Here is a 27,598-nt window from a genome sequence, read left to right as displayed (position 1 = left end):
GGATTTCCCCTTGCTCAGACATTCCAGGACTTGTCAAACAAGTCCATGTTCACTCTTCCAATTCCTCTGAGGACATCAAATACATATCCTCTCAGCGACCATCTTTTCAAATGGAAGAGAAACTCCTATTGAGCACTTAAAATGTGGCCAGAGTAACTGAGGAACTGAGTTCGTACTTGCATTAATTTTAATTAACTTAAATTTAAAATTTAAATTTTAAAATGGAAGCTTTGTAAAATACTTTTTTTCCATTAAACAAAAGTTAACTGTTTTGGTAGGTCTACAGTTCATTTTTAACAGATGAAAATTTAGCAGCTGGATTGAGATGTGCCATGAAGTGTAAAATACACAAGCGAGTCTGAAGACTGAACGCAATAAAAAGGATGTAAACTATCTCTAATAGTTTTCAAATACTGACCACATGTTAAACTAATAATACGTAAACATACTGGGTGAAATACAATGTATTATTAAAATTAACTTTACCGAATTTATTTTTGCCTTAAATGTGATTACTAGAGACATTTTAAATTACGTAAGTGGCTCGCATTATATTGCTATTGGATGGCACAGCCCCAGGTGGTTCCAATGGCTTGTTCTACTCTTCCCATTCACTATTTCCTTTTTCCAGAGAAATTTAATGTAGTAAGCATGGACAGCTTGCCATCTCTCATGTTTTGGGTTTTCAAATCAAAATTCATACCTTCTTCATTTTATAATGAAAGGTGAAACTTGAAACTGCTATAGTTCTTAAGACTTTATAATAGATTGCATGGAATAGTTTGACTGGAACAGTCTTGGAAATTAGGAAAACATCATTTCTCTCCATATCCTTGGATCTGTTGTTATTTTGTCCTGGGAAACGCACCAACCAAACTACATGTGGTTGGGGATGTGTGCCGAACCTAAACCATAGGCTCTCTGAATGAAGCCTTCTGGGATTCTGAGACTTCAGTGAAAGTTGCCTTTGCCTAAGTCACCTGGGCATAAAATAGCTTCCAGGCTCCATGCCATGAGGCCTTAACCTCAGGTTACAGAGCCCTAGATTCAGAACGAACAAGGTGCTGGAGACTTCTGGAGGATAAGGGAAGAAACAATGATCTTAAGTGACAGTGCAGAATACCAAATCTAACCACATAACCGATATCTGGCAGGGATTTTTTTCTTTTTATTACATAGTACTGATTGCTGGGTCTATTTCCCATGGATTTGTTGAGCCATTACTAGTTTTTTTCCTCCTTTATATGAAAAAAAAAATTTGAAGTTCAGAATAGTAGATTTTCTGAGAAAACTATTCCACTTGGGCCCAAACTTTAAGTTTCCCTCTGAGAATGGAAGAGTAAGGCAGACTCTGTCTGCTGCAGCTGCTGGAAAGAAACAGGCTCTAATTTGATGACTTTGACATGCACTTGGGGAGCCAATATAATGATTGGGAACTTTCACCCTCATTGGTGGGAAGTAAAAAGTGTCATTTACTTTACAAAGAAAAAAAAGAGAAAGAAACCACCCAATTCCCAGAGGAAGCAGACAAGGAGCATTAACTAAATGTCAGCTTAGAGCAAGTGCTCCCTCATGAGCCTGGTTTTCCTATGACAGCCTCTGACCCTCCACCAAACTCAACTCACAGTGTTCTCCTGTTCACAGGAAACTCACTTCCCAACGGAGGATCTCCCCTGCTGACCTTCCACCCTTCTCCACCATCAAAGCCTGCAGATGCAACCTGTTCTCCCGGAAGCCGAGACTCAAACAAGGAACAGGACTCTCCCCTCCCTTTCCTCACCCCCTCCATGCACCTCATCACCTCATGGGTGGTCTTTCTGCTGTGCTCCCGAGTGCTCAGTGCCACACCTCTGTTCTTCCTGAAGACCCCTGACCTGCAGGCAGACTCTAGGTCCCATAAAGAGCCACCACAGTTTCTCACCTTACAGAATATGGATGCAAAAATCAGTGGCTAACCTGTTTCTGGGAGCATTTACAGAGAGAAATCCAGGCAAGTGGCAGCCTGAGCGGTATCTCCTACCAGCTGGGGTGTCAGGGCTCTCTGCCCCTCTGAGAGCACTGAGTTTCTCTCTGCACCTATGATCAGCTTATCTTATCACTCACATCAGTTCCCAGTCAAGCTGAGCCCGGTCAATGTCATCCATCAGCTTTATCAGCTTCTTCTTAAACTGATGCTCAAAACGTACGTCATCCTCAATAACAAGAGTCTTCTCAAGTTCTCGGTCAATTACCTATAAAGGTTATCGGTGGGAAAATAATGAAATGAAAAGTTTGATACCCATTTTTATTAAATAACTAAGTATTAAAAGGCAAGAGTATGGTAGCACAATTCGTAATAGTTTGTAACTGGAGCCTGTGCAAATGCCCATCAATGGTAGAATGGATAAATAAACGGTGGTATATTCACTGCAATGAGAATGTATGATCTACAACCAAATGCAACAATATAGGTGAATGTCACAAACATAATGCTACTGACTGTACATATATATGGCTCCATTCACTTAAAAATGTACAAAAATAGGCAAAACTACTCTATGCTGTTAGAAGTCAGGATGGTGATCACCCGTGGGGGCTAGCACTTCTGGGTTAGGTTTCTTGATCTTGGTGCAGGTTACTGAGGCTGTGTTTGGTTTGTGAAACTTCATTAAACCATATGTTATGATACATAATACTTTCATACATATTTATTATGTTACATTAAAGAGTTTAAAGAAAAAGGCATAGGCTGGATCATTAAAAGAGAGAAAACATTCAAGCAACCTTTCTTTGGGGATCTTCTCTTTCCTTGTGGGAACTAACCTTTCATCAGGAACCCCACATCCCATACCACTTCCATCACTGTTTCCATCTATAAGACATGTATTTAAGTCCTTGATCTACTACTTCTTGCCTGAGCAAGATATACTGTAGTTTCCACTTGAATAAAATGGACCCATCTCTCTCAACTCACCTCACATAACTTCTATGTGACTTCTTGCATAAAACCACTTAAATGAGGACATGTTATATACATATTAGGCATTACTACCAATGATGAGAATGCATTAATAAGTGTGTGCACATCTTCCCCCATCATCATCCCAAGTGGCACCAAGGCCACTGCTCCTTGTTCCTTTGTTGCTGGCCCTGAGACAGAGGGAGGCATAAGGAGGCAGCAACTTAGTGCATTAGAGACAAGGCTTGGGAGCCGGGCGCATTGTCTCTAACACACTAATACCTGCAGGGTAGTTACAGCCTCACCTTATTTCTGGCCCTAATCTACCTATGAAGTCCCACCCACCTTTCCCCTCATTACAAAATGGCACATCTAAATACAGCATTACTTACCTCTTTCCAGACAGAGTAGTGGCTAAGAAAGCAGCCAATTTCACCCCTGGTCAGCGGCCTGGAGGAGTAGGGGTCTCGATAACCAGGCAGCATTTCAATATTCCAGGACTTCAGCTGGCTTGTGTTGAGTGCCCTGCGTGACACAGAACATGTCTGAATATTAACAAGCTGAGGTGGTCCCACCACAGAGTCCAGACAGAGGGTCTTCCAGAGCCTCTATGCACACAGAGAAAGGCTTCTCAGGTTTCCCATCAGGCTTTAGGAGTTCCTCAGTGCTAATTAATGAATCACTGCAGCAATATGAGCTCTAAAGAAAAGAGGGTATCTTATATTTTTGTGCATTCCTCACAGTGCCCAACATAGTTCTAAGCATCTTTCTTTTGACAATTTAAAAAAAGTATTTTCCTAATGAAGGAAAAGTGGTTCATAGGAACATTAAATACTGGAAGGGATGAAGACAGGAAGGAATGAAGAGAGGAACTGTATGTGTGCAAGCAAATGTGTGTGTCTTTCCTTTGGAGGTAAAATTTTTTTTAAAAGTATAAAAATAGCAGAGAAGCATTTCTGAAGTTGTGGAATAAGGACCTACAGAAACCTATTCCTCCACAAAATCAACAAGAACACTGGCAAAAATTGTCAAAGCCAAATTTTTCAGAACTCTGGAAATTAACTAGGCTTGCAATAATGTGAGGAGTAGTTACTCAAGAAAAACAGCCAAATCTCGGTAAACACAGTTAGCTTTGCAGAATTTTAACTTTCCCTCATCTCACTGCTCTCATCTCATCTCTATGGATGCCTTGAAAACCAGCAGCCTCATAACTGTTGTGAAAATCAGTAGCTGGTGGGAGTGAGGGGGACAAAATAGATTTGAACTGCTCTAAGCTCCAACTCTGTAAAATAGTCACTATTTTACCTTTCTGTCAGCTGCCTGAAAAGCTCCATCTCACGGTTAGTCTTTATTTGACCTGACTCAGAACCTACTGTGTCAGCCCTATTGGTAGGACATTTGTTGAAACTATTAGTGGAACTGTTTAATATCACAGCTGCCTGAAGTGGCTGACTAAAAAGGAAAACCTGGGGAATGAGATGTCCATAGGAGCTTTGCAAAGCTCCAAACTATTCCTGAGAATCCAGAAGGGGATGTGCATGTGCAGGGCAGTGCCATACCCAGAAAAGACCTGGAAAGGCCCTAATCTCTCACCTCTGTCTGGCATTAAGGTTCTGTACAGCAGGAAGTGAAAGCTAAGGCAGAGTTGTAAACTGCCTCCTGGAGCATTGAAAGCATGCCCCAACACATTCATAGAGCTCCTTGGTAAAGGCTGGGCACCTAAGGAAATCTCTAAGCATTAGCTGGCCACTAAGCTAACCAAGCAGAGCCTTCAGCAATCACCAGATAAGACAAAGACTTTACAGGATTAGTTCAGGAAATCACTAAACAAACAGCAGCAATAATAACAGTAAACCCTGGGGAGGGAGGGGAATCTCATAGCCAGAATTTCTACATTAAATTATTTAAAATGTCCAGTGTTCAACAAAAAAATTATGGGACATGCAAATAAACAATAAAGTATGATCAATACATGGGGGAAAGACACAGTTGACAGAGCTGTCCCTAAGGAAACCCACATATTAGATTTATTAAACAAAGATTTTAAATAAGAAAATTTAAATATGTTCAGAGGACTAAAGGAAGCCATATCAAAAGAACTAAAGGAAATGATGAGAATGATGTCTCACCAAATAAAAACTATCAATAATAAAAAAGAACCAAATAGAAATTCAGGAGTTGGAAAGTACAATAACTAAAATGAAAACTCCTCAGAGGGGTTCAACAGGAAATTTGATCAAACAGAAGAAAGAATCAGCAACCTTGAAAGAGGTCAAGTGAGATTACTCAGTCTGAGTAACAGAAAGAAAAAATAATAAGGAAAATTAACAAAACTCCAGAGATCTGTGAGGCTACACCAAACATGCCAACATACCCATAATTGGAATTCCAGAAGGGAAGGAGTGAGTGAAAGGGACAGACAGAATATCTGAAGAAAGAATGGCTGAATACTTCTCAAATTTGATGAAAAACATTAATGTACACATCCAAGAAGCTCAATGAACTGGAAGTAGGATAAACTCAAAGAGATTCACACTTAAACACTTCATAATCAGACTGTCAAAAGGCAGAGACAAAGAGAAGATCTTGAAAGCAGCAAGAGAGAAGCAACTCATCATAAAAAGCAAACCTCAATAAGATTAACAGCTGTTTTCTCATCAGAAATCATGGAGGCCAGAAGGGGGATGGATGAGATATTCAAAGTGCTGAAAGAAAAAAATGTCAAACAAGAATCCTATACCTGGCAAAACTATTCTTCAAAAATGAAGGAGAAATTAAGATATTCCCAGATGAACAAAACAAGAGAATTTTTCAATAGAAAACATGCCCTACAAGAAATAATAAAGGGAGTCATTCAGTATGACATGAAAGGAAACTAGAGGGCAATTCTAATCACATGAAGAATTAAAGAACACCCTAAAGGTAACTACATAGGTAAATATAAAATACAGGATATTTTTTGTTCGTGATTTTCTTTTCTCTTACCTGATTTAAAAACTGCTGCACAAAGCAATAACTGTAAATCTGTGCTGATGAGCATATAATGTATAAAGAGGCAATTTGTATGCCTATAATAGTAAGGGGAGGGGAAGGAAACAAAACTATATAGGAGCAAAGTTTTAATATACTATTGAAATTAAGCTGGTATTAATCTGAACTAGATTGTTATAAATTAAGACAATAATTATAATCCCCACGGCAATGATTAAGAAAATAGCTTTAAAAATATAGTAAAAGAAACAAGGAGCTTAAAATAATACAGTAGCAACTATCTATTTAACATAAATCAATGTAGTAATGGAGGAATAGCATAACAGTGATGTAATAAATGAAGAAAACAAGTAGCAAAATAGAAGTCATAAATCCTGTCTTATTAGTAATTGCACTAAATGTTAATGGATTAAACACTCCAATCAAAAGGCAGAGCTTGGCAGAATGGATTTTGAAAAAACACGATCCAACTATGTGTTGTCTACAAGGGACAGACTTTTGATTCAAAGACACAAATAGGTTGCAAGTAAAAGTATGGTCAACGATATATCAGGTAAATGGCAACCACAAGAGAGTTGAAATGGCTATTCTAATACCAGACAAAATAGATTGTTGAAAAAATTTGTTACTAGAGACAAAAAAAGGGAATTTTATAATGATAAAAGGGTCAATCCTTCAGGAAGATATAATAATTATAAACATCTATGCACCAACAGCAGGAAATATTGAGAATTGAAGTGAGAAACAGATAATTCAACAATTATAGTGGAGACTTCAATACCTCACTTTCACTAATAGATATAAGTAAGCAGGGGAGCAACAGGGAGAGAGAATACATGAACAACGCTATAAACCACTAGATTTAAAAGACATGTATGGAACACTCCACCCAATGATGGCAGAATACACAGTTTTTTCATGTGCACACAGAACATTCTCCAGGATAGAACATATGTTAGACCATAAATAACATCTAGACTATAAAACAAACTTCAATAAATTTAAAAGGATTGAAATCATACAAAGTATGTTCTCCAACTACAAGGGAACAAAATTAGAAATCAGGAGAAGGAAATCAATTAACGGAAGGAAACTCACAAATATGTGGAAATTAAGCAATGAACTCCTAAATAATAAATAGACCAGAGAAGAAATCACAAGGGATATTAGAAAACACTTTGAGATGAATGAACACAAAACCACAACATACCAAAACTTATGGAATGCAGCTAATGCAGTACTTAGAGGCATTATTTCCAGCTGTAAACACCTGTATTAAAAAAGAAAACCCCAAATCAATAACCTAACTTCCACCTTAAGAAACTAGAAAAAGAAGATCAACTAAGCCCAAAGTAAGTAAAAGGAAGGAAATAATAAAGACTGAAGAAGAAACAGATGAAACAGAGAACAGAAAAACAAAAGAGAAACTTAAAAAAAAATCAAAACTTGGTTCTTTGAAAAGAACAAGAAACTTGACCATCTTTTAGCTAGATTGAACAAAAAAGAGTTTATTAAGATCAGGAATGAAAGTGGGAACATCACTACTGATCTTACAGAAATTAAAAGGTTTATAAAGAAATACTGAACAATTGTAGGCCAATAAATTAGATAACCTAGCTGAAATAAACAAATTGATAGAAATATACAAGCAACTGAATCTGATTCAAGAAGAAATAGAAAATCTGAATAGACTTAAAATAAGTAAAGATACTGAATTCCCCTAAGATCAGGAATGAGACAAGAATGTCCACTCTCACCACTTCTATTCAACATTGTACTGAACGTTCTAGCCAGGGCAATTAGGCTAGAAAAGAAATAAATGGCATCTCTACTGGAGAGAAAGAAGTAATGCTATCTCTATTTGCAGATGACATGATCTTGTATATAGAGCATCCTAAAGAATGCATGAAAAGCTACTAGAAGTAATAAATAATTTCAGTAAGTTTCAGGATACAAAATCATTATACAAACATTAACTGCATTTCTATATGCTATCAATGAACAATCCAAAAATGAAATTGAGAAAACAATTCCATTTACAATAGTATCAAAAAATATTCGGGAATAAATTTAACAAAATAAGTGCAAGACTTGTATACTGAAAATGGCAAAACACTGTTAAAAGAAATTAAAGAAGATCAAAATAAATGGAAAGACACCCCATGATCATGGTTCAGAAGACTTAATATTGTTAAGATGCTAATATACCCCAAATTGATCTACAGAATCAATGCGATCAATATCAAAATCCCAGCTCTCTAGTTTGCATGGAAATTGCAAGCTGATCCTAAAATTCATTTGAAAATGTAAGGGACCCAGAATCACCAAAATAATCTTGAAAAAAAAGAACAAAGCTGGAGGACTCATATTTCCAATTGCAAAACTTACTACAAAGAGACAGTAATCAACACAGTGTGGCACTGGAGAAGCACAGACATGTAGATCAAAGGAACAGAATTGAGAGTCTAGAAATAAACTCTTAACTTTTGTGGTCAAGCCCCATGCAACATTTGGAACAAATCTAATTGATGTGGTATATTTATCTGGTACCTCTACCCAAGAATCATCTTGAGTCTTCTTAAATGCAGACTCTGGTTTCCAACCCAAGAGACTGTGATTCAGCAGGTCTGGGATGGAACTCAGGAAGCTGCCCTTTTAACCAGCCCCTGGGACTCTGATGTGGGTGTCCTGGCCACATTTTAGGAAACACAGGTAAGATTCTCTAAGGGAGTGATAGGAGCCTCCACAATGGCTTCTAGTCACACTCCTCACTGGGGATATCTAAACAGAAAACAGAGCTGCTCATACTCCAATTAACATATAACATGGAAAGGCAGGTTTTATAGAAATCTATGCTTTGAAATAGTTTAGAGTGCCAAATAAAAGGGCGAAATAAAGCAAAACAAAAAATAACCAACCAAACAAGCAAAAAAGCCTTGCAGGATTCCAACCAGGTTTCCTACCACATTCCTGGGAAAACTGCACACTTTGATGGGCCCAGGTCAGGCACCTCACACAACAGGCCACACGGAGCATTTATTTTCCTCAGGCGGCCCATTTCAGCAATTTGTCGAAAATTGGTCTCAGAACCTTACTATGAACTCATTCTTTCTAATTCACAGTTAGAAGGATCTCAGGGACAGGGGAAAATCACTGACAATGGTGAGGCTTCACCCTAATGAAGTCCAAAGATCTCTGCCAGACAGTGAGTGGATTTCAGGCCTGCTCTAAAGGGTGACACTAGCTTAAATGCTACATAGGACATAAAATTTCTCCCAAAGTCAGGCTGCACATGGCGGTTTAAAAAAAAATATGTCTATCCTGTAATGCAGCTTCCCCTCCCTCAGGACTAACCCCCTGTCAGGGAAGGTGCATCTGCAGCATCATCTGCCGGGGAGGAAAAACCCAACTCACTTTCCATCCACAGCCTCGACAATCTTGACGTCGATCTCCTGTTCATACAGCGTACGCAGCATCCGGTCCCGCCTGTCCTTTCTGCGTTTGAGGTTTATCATGAAAATCTAACCCAGGAACAAAAAGGGAAAAAGAAACACAGATTACTCAAATCTTATTTTCGGTTGTTTGGAAAGTTAAGTAAATATAAGGACCAAGGCTTCAGGTAGAAAAAATGGAGGAAAGGATAGGACATTTATAGGGAAGATTTTTGAGCACAGAGGCAGGGTGACAAATGAAACTTATTTATATTTCATATTAGGTGTATGAAGGGCAAATTTTATTAATCCAGAGTTACTTTTAAAGCCTAGTCATTTGTTGTGACTTAACACTCTTAGTTTCTCAGATGCTCACTGATGTACATGTTCTCTTTGCTCCTGAGGAAGGCAGGGATACTTAAAAAGTTACTCTTCAGAGGTCCAAAGGGAAGTTAAAACCAAAACATACAGAATTAAGGGCTGAGAACAACTGATTAAATTCATCAGCAGACCTGAGTTTATGTTCTGTCTGCTGTTTACTAAGTGTCTGTCTTGGGCCAGTTTCTGTGCTTCAGTTTCCTCCTCTGTAAAACTGGTGTAAGAACGGTCCTACCTCATGGGTACTAAATGTTAGCTGTTACTACAATTCATGTCCACAGTGGACAAATTTAAAGTCAGTCAAAGTATAAGAAACATTTAAATTCTTGGCACATTGCTTTTATTTCCAAAGGCTCCAACCTGAATTATCAAGGTCTCAATCTCAGTAGCTTCTTCGACAAAATTCTCTAGTTCCCTCAGAGAGAAGGGAATGTTCCTGAAACACGTAAAGAGAAGGGGCCCTCCCCCTGGGGAGATGAGGAGGGGGGAGTGGAAAGGCATGATTTCCAGACCATGTGGATTCGCAGAAAACACTCTGGAGAGCCCAGTCCGTGGCCCGTGAAGTGGCAAAGAACATGCACTGGGGCGTCCCCCGATGAGGGATGGTGCCCCCACCTTAGCCCTTAGATTCCTGAAGTCTGCAGTGAACACACATATCACGTGGCCACTCCAGGGCGTTACAGATAATGAGGCTGTCCTGATCATCACAGGATTGAAGAACCACAGCAGTACCAGAAGGGAAGCCTCACCAGTGCTATCACAAGTGAAGCAGTGTTTTAATAAGGGCCTTTTGCTACAAGCAGTCATAAATTTGCTTTGGTATATTAAACTAACATTCCAAGAAAGGGAAACGTCAGCTGCCAGAAAGAAACGATGATGACATACAGCATGATTAAGGAGAAATCTACAAGAAGGCAGACAGAATAGACTATCCTGACTAATCATCTGCATGACTCTGAGGAAGACATTTAATGATTCTGGGTTCAGTTCCCTCCTCTGAAAGAGGGAGTTGAACAAACTCATCATTAAGGTCCTGTTCAGATTAGAATATCTATGATAATGTAGTTTACGATAAAATTTGCGTTATGCTATGGCCAGAATGAAGTTCGTGAAACCTTGTCTATAACCAACCAGGAGTTCAGACTATACAGGGTTAAGCTTTGGTGTACATGGCTGTTCTGAATGTCATTGTAAATATGTTACATGTTTTTTTGGGATCAAAAGCTACACTAACAAACATTTCAACCCTTCCTTGCAAAATATTCTCACATCCATTTACAAATCCCTAAGCAAAGAAACTCACAGGGAGCAAGATGTCCTCTTCAAAGAAATTTTCCACCTGACTTAGGGCAAAGTGGACTAATTGCATCTTGATTTCACTACCTCCTTTGTTTACCTAACTGGGTAATTATTTTTTTTTTAGAACATAATTTCTGTGGTGAGTCTATTTGTCATGGTTACTTGGGACTTTATAACTTAATGGGTTGTGTTCCTTTATAGTTCTTTTTTTTTTCCTGTTTAGAGTCATACTCTAACAAATTGTGTTCCAACCCCCAATTTTACAGATATGGAAAGGAAAGGGCATTTCCTCATGTGTAAAAATAGAACCCCTTGGGGGTCACTCCAGGAGAGCGAAAACAAAACCATACAAAAATTAACATACAACTAAAAGTTGCCCCAAACCAGAGACCTCTAATCTGGAAACACTTTAGTAAATAACAACCCAATCCAAGTCCCTTCCAGGACATGTGCAATAAAAACTGTAGCCACAAAGAAAAAAACAGACAGCTCGCTTATACTTAGTGAACAGTAAACAGAAAAGAGCCGCTCAGCCAAGTGCAGCCCAGACACCACCAACTAGGTCACGGAGTACTTGGAGAGTGAAAAATGCCATCAGAAATCCCTTTTTCCACTCATCTGTCTCTGTTTTTAGACAGAGAGATGACTACTTCCTTCTTAGGGCTGGAATTATTATCCAGAAGGTCTCTAGGAGAGATCCAGTCCTTATGTCCAGGTCGTGCCAAATGAAAGACCAGAGCTAGAAGATCCTGTGTTAGGTTTAGAGCCGTTCAAGAATTCACACAAACGCAGCGAGTCATGGTTTAAGTAGAGAATTTAAGGTTTATTAGAGGAAGAAAGCAGAAGAAAGCCGGTGGGAGCCATCAGAAAAGAAAGAAAGGAAAAATGGCTCCGGCCCTCTATCTGAGAGCAGCATTTTTTAAAGGAAAAACCCACGTTGGGTATTGGGGGGGAAGGTCCTGCTGAGGGTGTTCTGGGCCTGGATTGGGTGAGTGCTTATCAGTTTCTGCTGACTGGTTACTAGGGTTTTAACACACTACTCTTCTTTGATGTGCACTATATTATCTATGTGGAGGAAGCAGGCCTTTTGGCTTGTTTGCGGTCATTCATCTTTATGGGGATATCTGATCTTGCCTTGTTTGTCTCCTGGAGTCTAGGTGCCACTGTGACTGGGATTCCTAAAACAGCCTTCAACCATTAGTTTATGGCACACCTGGTATTTATAAGATAAGCAGCAGGGCCCGTGGATCAGACATTCCTTCTATATGTTAGACTCTTTTTCCGGGGCCTGACATCCTGGTTCTGTCCTATTGTATTTGTTTTGGTTTGTTCTCATAGGAAAGTGTTTTGGGGAGGGGAAATGAATATCTGAACAGACACTTGGGTCTTTTCACCTAGAAAACTGAAAGGGGAGAAGCTGGTGAGAACTGTGAGGAAGGAAAGCTTACAGTGATTCCTAGAAGTCAGGCCAGTGCATGGTGTGGGCCAGCCTTTCCTGCAGCCCTGATTGTTTTGAAAACTATTTGCAATTTAGTCTAATTCCACTCTACTACACTTAAATCCATCTCTTCTCATTCTGTCCCCAGAGGAGATGCATAATAGCTGGTAACTCTTTTTCCACTTAATGTACATGAAATACTCTTTCCCAGGCCTGAAGTCCAGCTCCAAGCCTATTTTGTAGAGGAAATCCTGATTCCCAATTCTAGCAGCTCTTTAAGATGGTGGTACAGCAGGGGCATGTATGTATGTGGCACAAAAGTAGGCAGTGGCAATGAGGTATGCAAAACACAAAGCCTGGCCTCAGAATCCAAGGGATAATTCTGGCTTAGTTTGTGAATTCCCAAGGCACTGTCCTAGCTGTTAGACCACATAGCTCCTCCTTTATGTACACGTGAAATTATATTTTTTATATAACATCATTTCCTGAATACTGATCAGCAGCTACTTAAAGGACCTATGAAGGGTTCAATGATTTAGAATCACAATTCTGACCCTGCCAAGTATCTGTTGTATACATTCCCAAGAAAGACATCTCTTTATACTTCTGCTTTATTCCAATTATACAATTGGAATTGTTTCCAATTATACAATAATAAATATGGTCCTCAAAAAGCTATTCTGAAGTTCTTGCCTGCTGAAAGGGAGAATTTTAGAACAGGTTTCTTTGTTCTCTCTTTTTTTGCTCTTCCATCTCTGCCCTCCACCCTTTTCCTGTGGAAGAACAGAAGGAAAACAAAACATGGAGTATTTCAGAATGGTTTCCATCCACTCTGATGGGACAGAATAAAGGAAAAGTCCTCCAACACCTAAAACATATATTCTCTTTAACCTACCCTTGAATCCTGATAAAAGGATTGATAAAATATGACAGTACCTGCTCCTAGAAAAAATATCCAGTTGCCTTTAATTACTAAATAGCAACTTATAGCTGGGTCAATGACTAATTCACTTTTACTATTATCCTCCTTTTTTAAGATAAGAAAACTGAGGCACAACAAAAACTGAGTAGTTTTTCCAAGATCTCAGTGCCTTTTCAGCAGCCAAGCCAGTCTTGCTAGCTCTTACTCAAATGCCTGCTCCATATTATGTTCCACTGTAGAAACAGAAGCATACCACAGGCATGCACACACACACACAAACAGACACCCTTCCTACCTCGTCAAATCCCATCTTGTCTGGATATTTAGGGACAACTGAGACAAACTGGGAGGGTTCCATTGGAGGATGGTCAACTGGAAGACACAAAAACATGCAGAGTGCTTTGTTAGTGAAAGGGTGAGAAGAACAGAATTCCATCTGAACACCTGATCCCTAGGGCTGGACATGAGCAGGATGTCCAGGGCAGAGGATAGCTCCACGGGCCTTATAAACCCTACTCTCAGTAGTTCTCCAGGACTGAGTGGCCTGGGACACATTTTCTTGCTACATAAGCACCCTGATGGACGACCACTGGTTTCTGAGGGTACTGGTTTATACACAGATTGCAATATTGGCTTCATATTCCTTAAAAGATATTTCTGAAGTATTGGAGGGAGGCAGTACAGGGTAACGGTTAGAGGGGGAGGGCTCTGGAGTCAGATGATCTGGGTCCAAAACTTAGTCTAAGAGGGCTTGGGAGACTCAGGTGACCTCTCTAAGCCTGATTCTTCAGGTATAAAATAGGGATAAAAAAGTTATCTGTTACGGTGTTATAAAATTTAAATGAGACACTACATGTAAAGCAAACATCACAGCAAATTAACATAGGAAATGCTCAATAACTCTCATTTATTATTTACTGGGATCCATGATGAAGGAGCTCAGAAATCAACTAGATTTTTTTCTGAATAATACCTTTTTTTTTATAAATTTAAAATTGTCAAAGTCTGGGGTTATTTTTATCTACCCCAGGCAAAAGGTACAAAGGACCTTTTTTTAACATCATCTCAATTCTGAGAGCTGGCCCACAATCCAGAATTTGATTCAGGATTAAAGGGACGCACATTGCATCTTGAATAGTGAAAGTTTTATTTATTTGTCACTCCAAAAAGTTTTCTTTACAAACTTTTTGAAGTAAGATTGGTTAAAGAACCTAAGAAGGTCTTGAAGGTTTTTTGGTTTTATACAAATTCAAAGCACTCGATTGGTTTTACTTAAAAGGACAATACAAAGAAAATTTTAAATGAGAGCTTCTAATTGTGTTGTTTAAAGAACTCTCTTTGATGGCTCTTCTGGCTGTTCACCAACATCCATTCTCCTCTTCAGCTACTTGAGAAGATTACACTTCACCCATGAAGTTAGTCGTGGCCACGTGACTTGCTGGGGAAGTTCTTAACTGCTACTGCTCAACTGTCCAATCCTCCAGCCCCTGCCCTACCATGATGATTAGAGTAGCATGTGCTGATGTGAGAAGCCACACATTTGAAGCATCCTGTAATGTTGTGCCAACCATGGAGGCCAGCTTTCCAGAAGAGGTGCCAAGACTGCTGTAGACTGTGCATAGGAAGAAATAAGCTGTTGTTGTATTATGCCAGTGAACTTTTGGCATTCTTTGATATCCAAGCTTTACTTTGCCAACCCTGACTGAGGTATTGTCCAAAGGGTATTATCTGTTTAACTTACCCTCCTTTAGGATTTTAAACAAAAACCATCACATCCAATTTCATATGATCAAATGATGTGAAATTCTAGAAAGTAGTGAGACAGGTTCCCTAAACCAAATGCAAGAGCTGGTGCTATTATTTTAAATCTGACCCTTAAGGTCACACTTCTGGGAGCACACTGTCCCTATGGTTCTGTTTACAATAGCAGCCCAGAATATTTTGGTCCTTTCTGCTCTGCTCCACTCCTCATTAATTACTTTTAAAATCAACAAATATTGACTGAGGGTCCACCATGTGTGGGTTTAGGTTTTAAAGAGAAAGAAATTTAATGTGCAAACTCCTTCCTGCTCATAATGTTGTTTGCGTACTGTGTAGTCTCTCTCCCGGGGCCTCAGATTTAAGAAGAGGTTGTATTTCTGAGTTGCCCTCTTCAGGCTCTGGTGTCCATTGGACATTCAGTCGGCCCGCCTGGCTTTAACGTTTCAGTCAGAGAGACTGCTTTTTAGCTACTTTGCTTCATCCAACACGAGCAGACATTGCATTCACAGAACAAGTGCTCCCCAAAAGCCAAAAATGGTTGGCTCCTGAAACCACTATTAAGCAAAAATATTAGAGAACGGTAACTGGCTTTTTTTTTTTTTTTTTTTTTTTTAATCTTCATTTTATTAAGATATATTCATATACCATGCAGTCATACAAAACAAATCGTACTTTCGATTGTTTACAGTACCATTACATAGTGGTACATTCATCACCCAAATCAATCCCTGACACCTTCATTAGCACACACACAAAAATAACAAGAATAATGATTAGAGTGAAAAAGAGCAATTGAAGTAAAAAAGAACACTGGGTACCTTTGTCTGTTTGTTTCCTTCCCCTATTTTTCTACTCATCCATCCATAAACTAGACAAAGTGGAGTGTGGTCCTTATGGCTTCCCCAATCCCATTGTCACCCCTCATAAGCTACATTTTTATACAACTGTCTTCGAGATTCATGGGTTCTGGGTTGTAGTTTGATAGTTTCAGGTATCCACCACCAGCTACCCCAATTCTTTAGAACCTAAAAAGGGTTGCCTAAAGTGTGCATAAGAGTGCCCACCAGAGTGACCTCTCGGCTCCTTTTGGAATCTCTCTGCCACTGAAGCTTATTTCATTTCCTTTCACATCCCCCTTTTGGTCAAGAAGATGTTCTCTGTCCCACGATGCCAGGTCTACATTCCTCCCCGGGAGTCGTATTCCACATTGCCAGGGAGATTCACTCCCCTGGCTGTCTGATCCCACGTAGGGGGGAGGGCAGTGATTTCACCTTTCAAGTTGGCTTAGCTAGAGAGACAGGGCCACATCTGAGCAACAAAGAGGCATTCGGGAGGAGGCTCTTAGGCACAACCATAGTGAGGCCTAGCCTCTCCTTTGCAGCAACCTTCTTCCCAAGGGTAAAACCTGTGGTAGAGGGCTCAACCCATCAAACCACCAGTCCCCTATGTCTGTGGTCATGTTAGCAACCATCGAGGTGGGGTAGGTGAATACCCCTGCATTCTCCACAGGCTCCTCAAGGGGGCACTACATCTTTTCTTTTTCCTTGTTTTTCTTTCTTTTTTTTTTTTTTTTTTAACTTTCCCTTCTTTTTTAAATCAACTGTATGAAAAAAAAAAGTTAAAAAGAAAACAAACATACAATAAAACAACATTTCAAAGAGACCATAACAAGGGAGTAAGAAAAAGACAACTAACCTAAGATAACTGCTTAACTTCCAACATGTTCCTACTTTACCCCAAGAAAGTTACCTAATATAGCAACATTTCTGTGAACTTGCTCCTACTATATCCATCAGAAATTAACAGACCATAGTCATTCCTGGGCATCCCCAGAACGTTAAATAGCTTATCTGTTCTTCTTGGATTATTGTTCCCCCTTCCTTAATTGCTCTCTATTGCTAGTTCCCCTACATTCTACATTATAAGCCATTTGTTTTACATTTTTCAAAGTTCACATTAGTGGTAGCATATAATGTTTCTCTTTTTGTGCCTGGCTTATTTCACTCAGCATTATGTCTTCAAGGTTCATCCATGTTGTCATATGTTTCACGAGATCGTTCCTTCTTACTGCCGCGTAGTATTCCATCGTGTGTATATACCACATTTTATTTATCCACTCACCTGTTGAAGGACATTTGGGTTGTTTCCATCTCTTGGCAATTGTGAATAATGCTGCTATGAACATTGGCGTGCAGATATCTGTTTGTGTCACTGCTTTCCGACCTTCCGGGTATATACCGAGAAGTGCAATCGCTGGATCGAATGGTAACTCTATATCTAGTTTTCCAAGGAACCGCCAGACTGACTTCCAGAGTGGCTGAACCATTATACAGTCCCACCAACAATGAATAAGAGTTCCAATTTCTCCACATCCCCTCCAGCATTTGTAGTTTCCTGTTTGTTTAATGGCAGCCATTCTAACCGGTGTTAGATGGTATCTCATTGTGGTCTTAATTTGCATCTCTCTAATAGCTAGTGAAGCTGAACAGTTTTTCATGTGTTTCTTGGCCATTTGTATTTCCTCTTCAGAGAACTGTCTTTTCATATCTTTTGCCCATTTTATAATTGGGCCGACTGTACTATTGTCATTGAGTTGTAGGATTTCTTTATATATGCAAGATATCAGTCTTTTGTCAGATACATGGTTTCCAAAAATTTTTTCCCATTGAGTTGGCTGCCTCTTTACCTTTTTGAGAAATTCCTTTGAGGTGCAGAAACTTCTAAGCTTGAGGAGTTCCCATTTATCCATTTTCTCTTTTGTTGCTTGTGCTTTGGGTGTAAAGTCTAGGAAGTGGCCGCCTAATACAAGGTCTTGAAGATGTTTTCCTACATTATCTTCTAAGAGTTTTATGGTACTTTCTTTTATATTGAGATCTTTGGTCCATTTTGAGTTAATTTTTGTGTAGGGGGTGAGGTAGGGGTCCTCTTTCATTCTTTTGGATATGGATATCCAACTCTCCCAGCCCCATTTGTTGAAAAGACCATTATGACTCAGTTCAGTGACTTTGGGGGCCTTATCAAAGATCAGTCGGCCATAGATCTGAGGGTCTATCTCCGAATTCTCAATTCGATTCCATTGATCTATATGTCTATCTTTGTGCCAGTACCATGCTGTTTTGGCAACTGTGGCTTTATAATAAGCTTCAAAGTCAGGGAGTGTAAGTCCTCCCACTTCGTTTTTCTTTTTTAGAGTGTCTTTAGCAATTCGAGGCATCTTCCCTTTCCAAATAAATTTGATAACTAGCTTTTCCAAGTCTGCAAAGTAGGTTGTTGGAATTTTGATTGGGATTGCATTGAATCTGTAGATGAGTTTGGGTAGAATTGACATCTTAATGACATTTAGCCTTCCTATCCATGAACATGGAATATTTTTCCATCTTTTAAGGTCCCCTTCTATTTCTTTTAGTAGAGTTATGTAGTTTTCTTTGTATAGGTCTTTTACATCTTTGGTTAAGTTGATTCCTAGGTACTTGATTTTTTTAGTTGCTATTGAAAATGGTATCTTTTTCTTGAGTGTCTCTTCAGTTTGTTCATTTCTAGCATATAGAAACATTACTGACTTATGTGCATTAATCTTGTATCCCGCTACTTTGCTAAATTTGTTTATTAGCTCTAGTAGGTGTATCGTCGATTTCTCAGGGTTTTCTAGATATAAGATCATATCATCTGCAAACAATGACAGTTTTACTTCTTCTTTTCCAATTTGGATGCCTTTTATTTCTTTGTCTTGCCGGATTGCCCTGGCTAGCACTTCCAGCACAATGTTGAATAACAGTGGTGACAGCGGGCATCCTTGTCTTGTTCCTGATCTTAGAGGGAAGGCTTTCAGTCTCTCACCATTGAGTACTATGCTGGCTGTGGGTTTTTCATATATGCTCTTTATCATGTTGAGGAAGTTTCCTTCAATTCCTACCTTTTGAAGTGTTTTTATCAAAAAGGGATGTTGGATTTTGTCAAATGCTTTTTCAGCATCTATTGAGATGATCAATTGATTTTTCCCTTTTGACTTGTTAATGTGTTGTTATACATTGATTGATTTTCTTATGTTGAACCATCCTTGCATGCCTGGAATAAACCCCACTTGGTCATGGTGTATGATTTTTTTAATGTGTCTTTGGATTCGATTTGCAAGTATTTTGTTGAGGATTTTTGTATCTATATTCATTAGGGAGATTGGCCGGTAATTTTCCTTTTTTGTAGCATCTTTGCCTGGTTTTGGTATTAGATTGATGTTAGCTTCATAAAATGAGTTAGGTAATGTTCCATTTTCTTCAATGTTTTGAAAGAGTTTGAGTAAGATTGGTGTCAGTTCTTTCTGGAAAGTTTGGTAGAATTCCCCTGTGAAGCCATCTGGCCCTGGGCATTTATTTGTGGGAAGATTTTTGATGACTGATTGGATCTCTTTGCTTGTGATGGGTTGGTTGAGGTCTTCTATTTCTTCTCTGGTCAGTCTAGGTTGTTCATATGTTTCCAGGAAATTGTCCATTTCCTCTACATTATCCAGTTTGTTGCCATACAGTTGTTCATAGTATCCTCTTATAATTTTTTTAATTTCTTCAGGATCTGCAGTTATGTCACCTTTTTCATTCATTATTTTGTTTATATGGGTCCTCTCTCTTTTTGATTTTGTCAGTCTAGCTAGGGGCTTGTCAATCTTGTTGATCTTCTCAAAGAACCAACTTTTGGTGATATTTATCCTCTCTATTGTTTTTTTGTTCTCTATGTCATTTATTTCTGCTTTAATCCTTGTTATGTCTTTTCTTGTACTTGGTTTAGGATTGGTTTGCTGTTCATTTTCTAGCTTCTTCAGTTGATCCCTTAGTTCTTTGATTTTGGCTCTTTCTTCCTTTTTAATATATGCGTTTAGTGCTATAAATTTCCCCCTTAGCACTGCTTTTGCTGCATCCCATAGGTTTTGGTATGTTGTGTTCTCATTTACATTCGTCTCTATATATTTAGCAATTTCTCTTGCTATTTCTTCTTTAACCCACTGATTGTTTAGGAGTGTGTTGTTTAACCTCCAGGTATTTGTGAATTTTCTAAGTCTCTGATGGTTATTGACTTCTAATTGTATTCCATTGTGGTCAGAGAATGTGCTTTGAATAATTTCAATCTTTTTAAATTTATTGAGGCTTGTTTTATGTCCCAGCATATGATCTATTCTGGAGAAAGTTCCATGAGCACTAGAAAAGTATGTGTATCCTGGTGATTTGGGATGTAATGTCCTGTATATGTCTGTTAAATCTAATTCATTTATCAGATTGTTTAGGTTTTCAATTTCCTTATTGGTCTTCTGTCTGGTTGATCTATCTATAGGAGAGAGTGATGTGTTAAAGTCTCCCACAATTATTGTGGAAACATCAATTGCTTCCTTTAGTTTTGCCAGTGTTTCTCTCATGTATTTTGTGGCACCTTGATTGGGTGCATAGACATTTACGATTGTTACTTCTTCTTGCTGAATTGCCCCTTTTATTAGTATGTAGTGGCCTTCTTTGTCTCTCAAAACATCCCTGCATTTGAAGTCTATTTTATCTGAGATTAATATTGCTACACCTGCTTTCTTTTGGCTGTAGCTTGCATGAAATATTTTTTTCCATCCTTTCACTTTCAGTTTCTTTGTGTCCCTGTGTCTAAGATGAGTCTCTTGTATGCAACATATTGATGGTTCATTTTTTTTGATCCATTCTGCGTATCTATATCTTTTAATTGGGGAGTTTAATCCATTTACATTCAACGTTATAACTGTGAAGGCATTTCTTGAATCAGCCATCTTATCCTTTGGTTTATGTTTGTCATATTTTTCCCCTCTGTCTATTAATATCCTTTATTGTACCCATACCGAATCTCTTTAGTACTGAACCTTTCTCCAAGTCTCTCTGTCCTTTCTTTGTTTCTCTGTCTGTAGGGCTCCCTTGAGTCTCTCCAGTAGGGCAGGTCTCTTGTTAGCATATTCTCTCAGCATTTGTTTGTCTGTGAAAAATTTAAGCTCTCCCTCAAATTTGAAGGAGAGCTTTGCTGGATAAAGTATTCTTGGCTGGAAATTTTTCTCACTCAGAATTTTAAATATATCGTGCCACTGCCTTCTTGCCTCCATGGTGGCTGCTGAGTAGTCACTACTTAGTCTTATGCTGTTTCCTTTGTATGTGGTGAATTGCTTTTCTCTTGCTGCTTTCAGAACTTGCTCCTTCTCTTCTGTGTTTGACAGTGTGATCAGTATATGTCTCGGAGTGGGTTTATTTGGATTTATTCTATTTGGGGTTCGCTGAGCATTTATGATTTGTGTATTTATGTTGTTTAGAAGATTTGGGAAGTTTTCCCCACCAATTTCTTTGAATACTCTTCCTAGACCTTTACCCTTTTCTTCCCCTTCTGGGACACCAATGAGTCTTATAGTTGGATGTTTCATATTATCTATCATATTCCTGAGGTCCATTTCGATTTTTTCAATTTTTTTCCCCATTCGTTCTTTTATGCTTTCATTTTCCATTCTGTCATCTTCGAGGTCACTGATTCGTTGTTCAACTTCCTCTAGTCTTGTACTATGAGTGTCCAGAATCTTTTTAATTTGGTCAACAGTTTCTTTAATTTCCATAAGATCATCCATTTTTTTATTTAGTCTTGCAATGTCTTCTTTATGCTCTTCTAGGGTCTTCTTGATTTCCTTTGTCTCCCGTACTATGGTCTCACTGTTCATCTTTAGTTCTTTGAGTAGCTGCTCTAGGTGCTGTGTCTCTTCTGGTCTTTTGATCTGGGTGCTTGGGCTTGGGTTATCCATATCGTCTGGTTTTTTCATATGCTTTATAATTTTCTGTTGTTTTTGGCCTCGTGGCATTTGCTGAACTTGATAGGGTTCTTTTAGGATTTGTAGACCAATTGAAGTCCTTATCTCTAATTTATCAGATCTACAGCTTCGTGGAGTACACTTTCTCTAACTAACCAGCAGGTGGCATCCACGAGCCACCTGTTCTCCACAAGCCAGTTCTCCCCTGCTTAGCCTTTTTGGTGAGTGGGGGAGTGAGTCTTGTGGGGTCCAATTGGTGTACCAAGCTTGCGTGTGTAGTTGGTGTTGCCTGCCCTGTATATGGGGCGTGTTTCTGGGCAGTCAGGGAGGGGGGGGGTGGCTCTAACAATCAAATCTCACTGGTGATCCTAGAGTTTTAAGGCTGCTGCAATAGTCTAATCCTTCAGTTCAGTCCTGCCACAGTTTGTCTCTGCCACTGACCCACAAGTCCTTGGTATTGGCGTATGGCTCCTGAGACTTGCAAGTGGGCCCCTATTCCAGGCCGTGCACCCCCTGGTCCTCTGTTGAGGGATGACTGTGCTATGTCACAGGTGAGTGCCGTCCCCCCAGGGCAGTTCTGGGCTGCTGGGCTGTGTAGGGAGGCTCCCAGTCTGCTGAAATGATGGCTGAATGGGGCTTTGTTAATTCACACTGCTCTACCTTCCCAACTCTGGGACAATCAGCTGAGGTTGCAGGGAAGGCTAATGTCCACGCCCAGTTTTGTGGTGTGTGCCTGTTATCTGAAGCACTTCCGTCACACTGGGTTGTCTGGGGCAGTTCTGGGCTATGGGGCTGGCGATGGGCAGGAGTGTTTCCTGTCCACCAGGATGATGGCTGTGAGCGGACACCCCCCTTTTCTTGGGAAGTTGTGGTGTTTAGTGAATTTTCTCAGCCACTGGATTATTGCGTTTTGTCTCAGAGCTCTCCTAGTTCTGCTCTTGACTTGACCTGCCCAAATTGCAGGTCTTTGAAGCTTTCTGCATTGTGCTTCTTAGAGTAATTGTTTTAGAAAAAGAAAAAAGGATTAAAAAAAAAAAAAAAAAAAAGGGCCCTCCTCAGAGATCTAATGGGTTATTGAAATGCTAAGAGACAAAGCAACCAGGGCCATTAAGGAAAGGTCCACAGGGCAGAGAGATCAGCTTTTCTTCGGGATTTGCATATGCGCCTCAGGGCCCGAGCTCGGGCCTGAGCTCTGCCCTTCCCCCTTCCACGCTCACCAGAACTCCAAAAATCCTCCGCTTTTATTTTGGAGTTTTTCGTGTTGTTTTTTTTCTATGCCTGTCTCCTCTCTGCTGGGCTGGCTGCTCTCAGATTCTCTGGTGTCTGGTCTCCGTCTAACTATGGTTGGTGTTTGGATCAGCAGAATGAGTTTCCGATAAGGGCTGCCACTGCAGTTCTCCCTTCTCCTTCCCGGAGCTGACAGCCCCTCCTCCCACGGGACTGAGCCTGGCAGGGAGGGGCGCGGGTACCCTGGCCGCAAAAACTTACAGATTTCGCTGATCTCAGCAGTTCCACGTTTTCATGAGTGTTGTATGAAGTATGCCCAAAGTCAGATTGCTCTGTGGTGTCCAGTCCACACAGTTCCTGGCTTTCTACCTCCTTTCCTGGAGGAGTAACTAAAACATACAGCTCACCAGTCTGCCATCTTGCCCCGCCTCCGGTAACTGGCTTTTGCCACTGAAGACAGAGCTAAGCCATAGAGGAAGACAGGAAATTATATATTGAGTCAGACCTAAGAAACTTACTGGTGTGTGTGTTTTGGGGGTGGGGGTGGAGGGCACAGGCAGATTGTGTTTTTGCTGACATCAGACTCAAAGTTTAGGTACATCCCACTTCTATTTGTGGTCGTTTCTGATTCCATCATTTATAATTTATCCAGTCCCTCACTCAATCTATGGATAGTCCCTCCTGAAACACCACTTGGGCAATGGGCTTCACTGGCTTCTGGATAATTTCACAAGCTAGGAATCATAATAGCTTAAGTTATAGAGCTCTTATTACTCATGGAGTTCTGGGCTATACTCTTGACATACATAATAACATTTATTTAGTCTTAGAACAGCACCACAGGGTAGATATGTGTCCCTATTTTTACTGGCAAGGAAATAGAGGCTTAAATACCTTGCCTAAGGTCAGAAAGCTGGTAGAGCTGGGATCTAAACTGAGATCTGACTTCCTCACTGAGCTCTTAACCTCTACTCTATGTTGCCCAAAGCTTGTCCCTGGTAGCCATTGGCTTTGAGTTGGCCTTGGTGTGTGTTGTGTGTTGAGCACACACCATTCAGTGTTCAGGGCTCTAGGCCAGTGGTGTTGGAAAAGGATGGGAGAGATTGTATTTGGATCAAAATCCAAACACTTCCCCATAGTTTCTCCCAAATTTGTTTTCTTCTTCCATTTCTGTGGCCACCACACTGGCTCAGGTCCTCACCAGCCATGCCTGAGCTGTTTCAGTATTTTCCAAACACTCTCAGGCTCTCAGTCTCGCTTCATTCTAACTCATTCTGCACAGTTGTCAGAAGAGTCTCCCTCAAGCATAGTTCTGACCTCCATCTTAACAGCCATGCCCAACACTTAAGGGCTTTATAATTTAAGTGCTTTCACATTCACATCATTTTATCTTCACTTTTTTTTTAATAGACAAAGAAATTGAGACCAACCCAGATGTGGACTTTTCCAAGGGCAAACAGTGAGTGAGTGGAAGAGTTGGAACTCAGTTTTATACCTTGTAACCTGAGATCCAATAATCTTAATAACCTTTACATGATGATCTGCCCTGAAATGTCATTACTGAAAACAGCTACCTGAGATTTCCCATTGCCCCATGTTCCGCCTTAAAAGATTCATCTCCTCCTGTTTCACAACCCATTTACATCTATCACCTTTGCAAGCTCTTGTCCCCTGTCATTCATCCCCCAGTGGAAACACATTCCCAAATTCTCTGTTCATTGCAATAAATGAATTAGTACATGTAGAGTGATGGGAACAGTGCTTTCAAAAAGTGTAAGCTGTTGTTATTGTTATACCCCATCTCCCACCCTTACCCAAACTCTTCCACTCTGCCCTCTGGAACTCCCGTCTGCCATTCACAAACACCCTGACACCTTTGACCTTTTTTTTTCTGAATATCTCTTCACTTTTTTGTTTTAATTGAAACTGGACTTTTCCTTTGAGGACACTGCCTTCCTTTCAGCTTCCAGAGTAGAGGCTGATTTTTCTTATATTCCCCAACTCACTCCAAACTGTTTCTCCATCCTTCAAAACCCTTGCTACTTTGCAGCAGATTTTACCACCCTCTACCTCCTGATCATGCATCCTCATTCCCCGATGACTCCAGCCCTTGGCTCACAGTCTCACTGTCCCTGCCGTCATTCTCAGACACCTCAGCATTCACACTGGTGATTCATCCAACAACCTCGCTGCTAGTTCCTTGACCTTAGCACCAACACGCACTCTTTCACCCTTCGTCAGTGTCCTACTCCCATGCCATATCCATCAAACCTTTCATGGCATCACGGATGGAAATCCTTAAACAACCTAGATTTCATACTCTAACACTCTAACCATTCCCTTGTAAAGACTCTTTATTCCTTTCCATTGACCTTGCCTGGCAAAACCCCAATTCTAGTTAAACCTGATTGTCCACTTAGCACCAAGAATACCTCAGGAGAAATTCACACAATTATGTTGACTGAGTCACCACTACAGAGGTCAATCAGTGCTCAACACTGCCAAATAATGCAACAACTGTGCTCCCATAGTAAATTTACCTTCCTACTCTCAGAGATCTATTGTATGCCCTTTCCTCTCTCCTGAAATCTCTTAACACCTCTCTCCAGGTGATGAATGGACTATGTATTTCACAGGGAAAGTATTTAAAATCAAATTAGATCTACCTCTTCCTTCCACCTCAAGTCCACAAATCTAACCCTGCCTTCCTTCTTGATAAAGTAGATGAAGCAGCCCTGTTCCTATATAGAACAACCTCTCCAATACTGCCACGGGTTATAACCCCCTCTTGCCTTCACAAGGACTAGCAATTGTCCTCTTGTCTTACACAGAATGAAGTTATTCTTGTATATTGGCTCCTTTCCCTATCCTAAAACAAACAAGCAAACATCCTCTTCCTTGATCTCTCATCCCCTAACAACTACCACTGCATTTATCTCTTCCACATCATAAGATTCCACTTTTTCACCTCCCTCATATTCTCCTTTCTTTAGCCTACTCCAGTGGGCTTTTATCAAGGTCTCTATTTTAATAGAATCAATACTCAATTCTCTATCCTCCTCTTATTTGAATTCTCAGCAGCACCTGGCTCCTTTCCGAACACTTCTCCAGTTTCTGTGCCAATTCACTTGCCTGTTTTTCCTCCCAGTTTACTGGCTGTCTCTCTCCCCCAAGGATTTGTCCTCCTTCCTCTCCTCTTCTCTTTCTACATTCTCTTACTACATAAGTTCACCCTGTTTCATGGTTTCAAATATCCTTTTTAGACTGATGACTCTCAAATGTCATTCTCCTGCTGGAATCCCATCCCTGAATTCTGACTCATGACCTCTCAACTCAGATATCTAATAAATATCTTAACCTTAACATGACCAGCCCCTCCCTAATCAGTTAATCTCCCATGAAGCAGTTTCCTATCTCAGTAAGGGCCATACTATATTCCATTCATGCTTGATTCCTTTTCTCCTTCATGGGCTGCATCCAGGTCTTCCATATGTTCTGTTGGATCTACCATCAAAAATATATCTTGAACCCATCTACTTCTCACCCCTCCCTGCTAGAGCTTGAGTGTACCCTGCCTCCACCCGTGTGCCCTTACACTGCAGTATTTACACTGCAGCCTGAGCGATCTTTCTCAATTCAGAAATCGCATAATGCCACTCCCCAGTGGGTTCTCATCACTCTGAGAATAAAATCCAGATTCCTTTCCACTGCTACAAGCTCTGCATGATGTGGACTCTTCATTCATGACCTCATTTCTCTCCACGGAACTCATTTTCTAAACTCAACCATGTTGACCTTTTGCCACTCAACATGACAAGCTCTTTCCCATCTTATGGCCTTTACATTTGCTGTTCTTTCTGTTTGGAACGCTTCTCCCATGTGGCTGCTTCCTTGTTCTATTGTCTGTCTCTCTGTAGGGAAATAAATTCCTTGATGTCAGGTATTCTGCCTCTTTTGTTCACTGCTGTATCCCCAGCATTCTCAAAATTACACGGAACATACCATGTGTTTAATAAATACTCATAGCCTGACTCTCTATTCTACAACCTCTGTTGATCCCTTACTGCTTTTAGGATGATGTCCTGAGCTCTTTTACTGGGCATTCAACAATTAAACCACCCTAATCTGTCAAACATTATTTCCTTCTACTGTTTTAAGACAACTCTTTTCCAGGGTAAGACTGCTTTTGAACATTGTCTTTGCTCAGTTTGTTTCCTCTGCCTCACCATATCATTCCTCTTGTTTAAACTCCACACATGTATCAAAGCCCACCTTAAGAACCATCAGGACTTGAAGCTTCATGGATCACACCAGCCTCCAGCAGTCTCTCCCTACTCCAGATTCCTATTGCCCAATATTATCCTGTATTGTGCCTTTTTATGTATGCACTATCTCCCCAATTAAATCATGAACACCTAAGAAAAAGAGAATT

General features: G+C 40.0%; 1 protein-coding gene across 5 annotated transcripts in view; it reads right to left on the bottom strand.

Moving 5' to 3' along the window:
* The window catches only part of COLGALT2 (collagen beta(1-O)galactosyltransferase 2), a 167,219-nt gene that overhangs the window by 23,369 nt on the left and 116,252 nt on the right, over window positions 1–27,598 (bottom strand). For all 5 annotated transcript variants that reach the window (XM_037825188.1, XM_037825192.1, XM_037825191.1 and 2 more), the window contains exons 7-10: window positions 13,693–13,769; window positions 9,344–9,450; window positions 3,331–3,463; window positions 2,104–2,231 (exon numbers count right to left, since the gene is read on the bottom strand). In XM_037825188.1, the coding sequence (XP_037681116.1) occupies window positions 2,104–2,231; window positions 3,331–3,463; window positions 9,344–9,450; window positions 13,693–13,769 (445 nt within the window). The remainder of the gene's footprint in view (window positions 1–2,103; window positions 2,232–3,330; window positions 3,464–9,343; window positions 9,451–13,692; window positions 13,770–27,598) is intronic.

This window comes from Choloepus didactylus, chromosome 2 (genome assembly GCF_015220235.1).
Source record: "Choloepus didactylus isolate mChoDid1 chromosome 2, mChoDid1.pri, whole genome shotgun sequence".
Lineage (NCBI taxonomy): Eukaryota > Metazoa > Chordata > Mammalia > Pilosa > Megalonychidae > Choloepus > Choloepus didactylus.
This window is presented reverse-complemented; position numbering and strand designations above follow the sequence as displayed.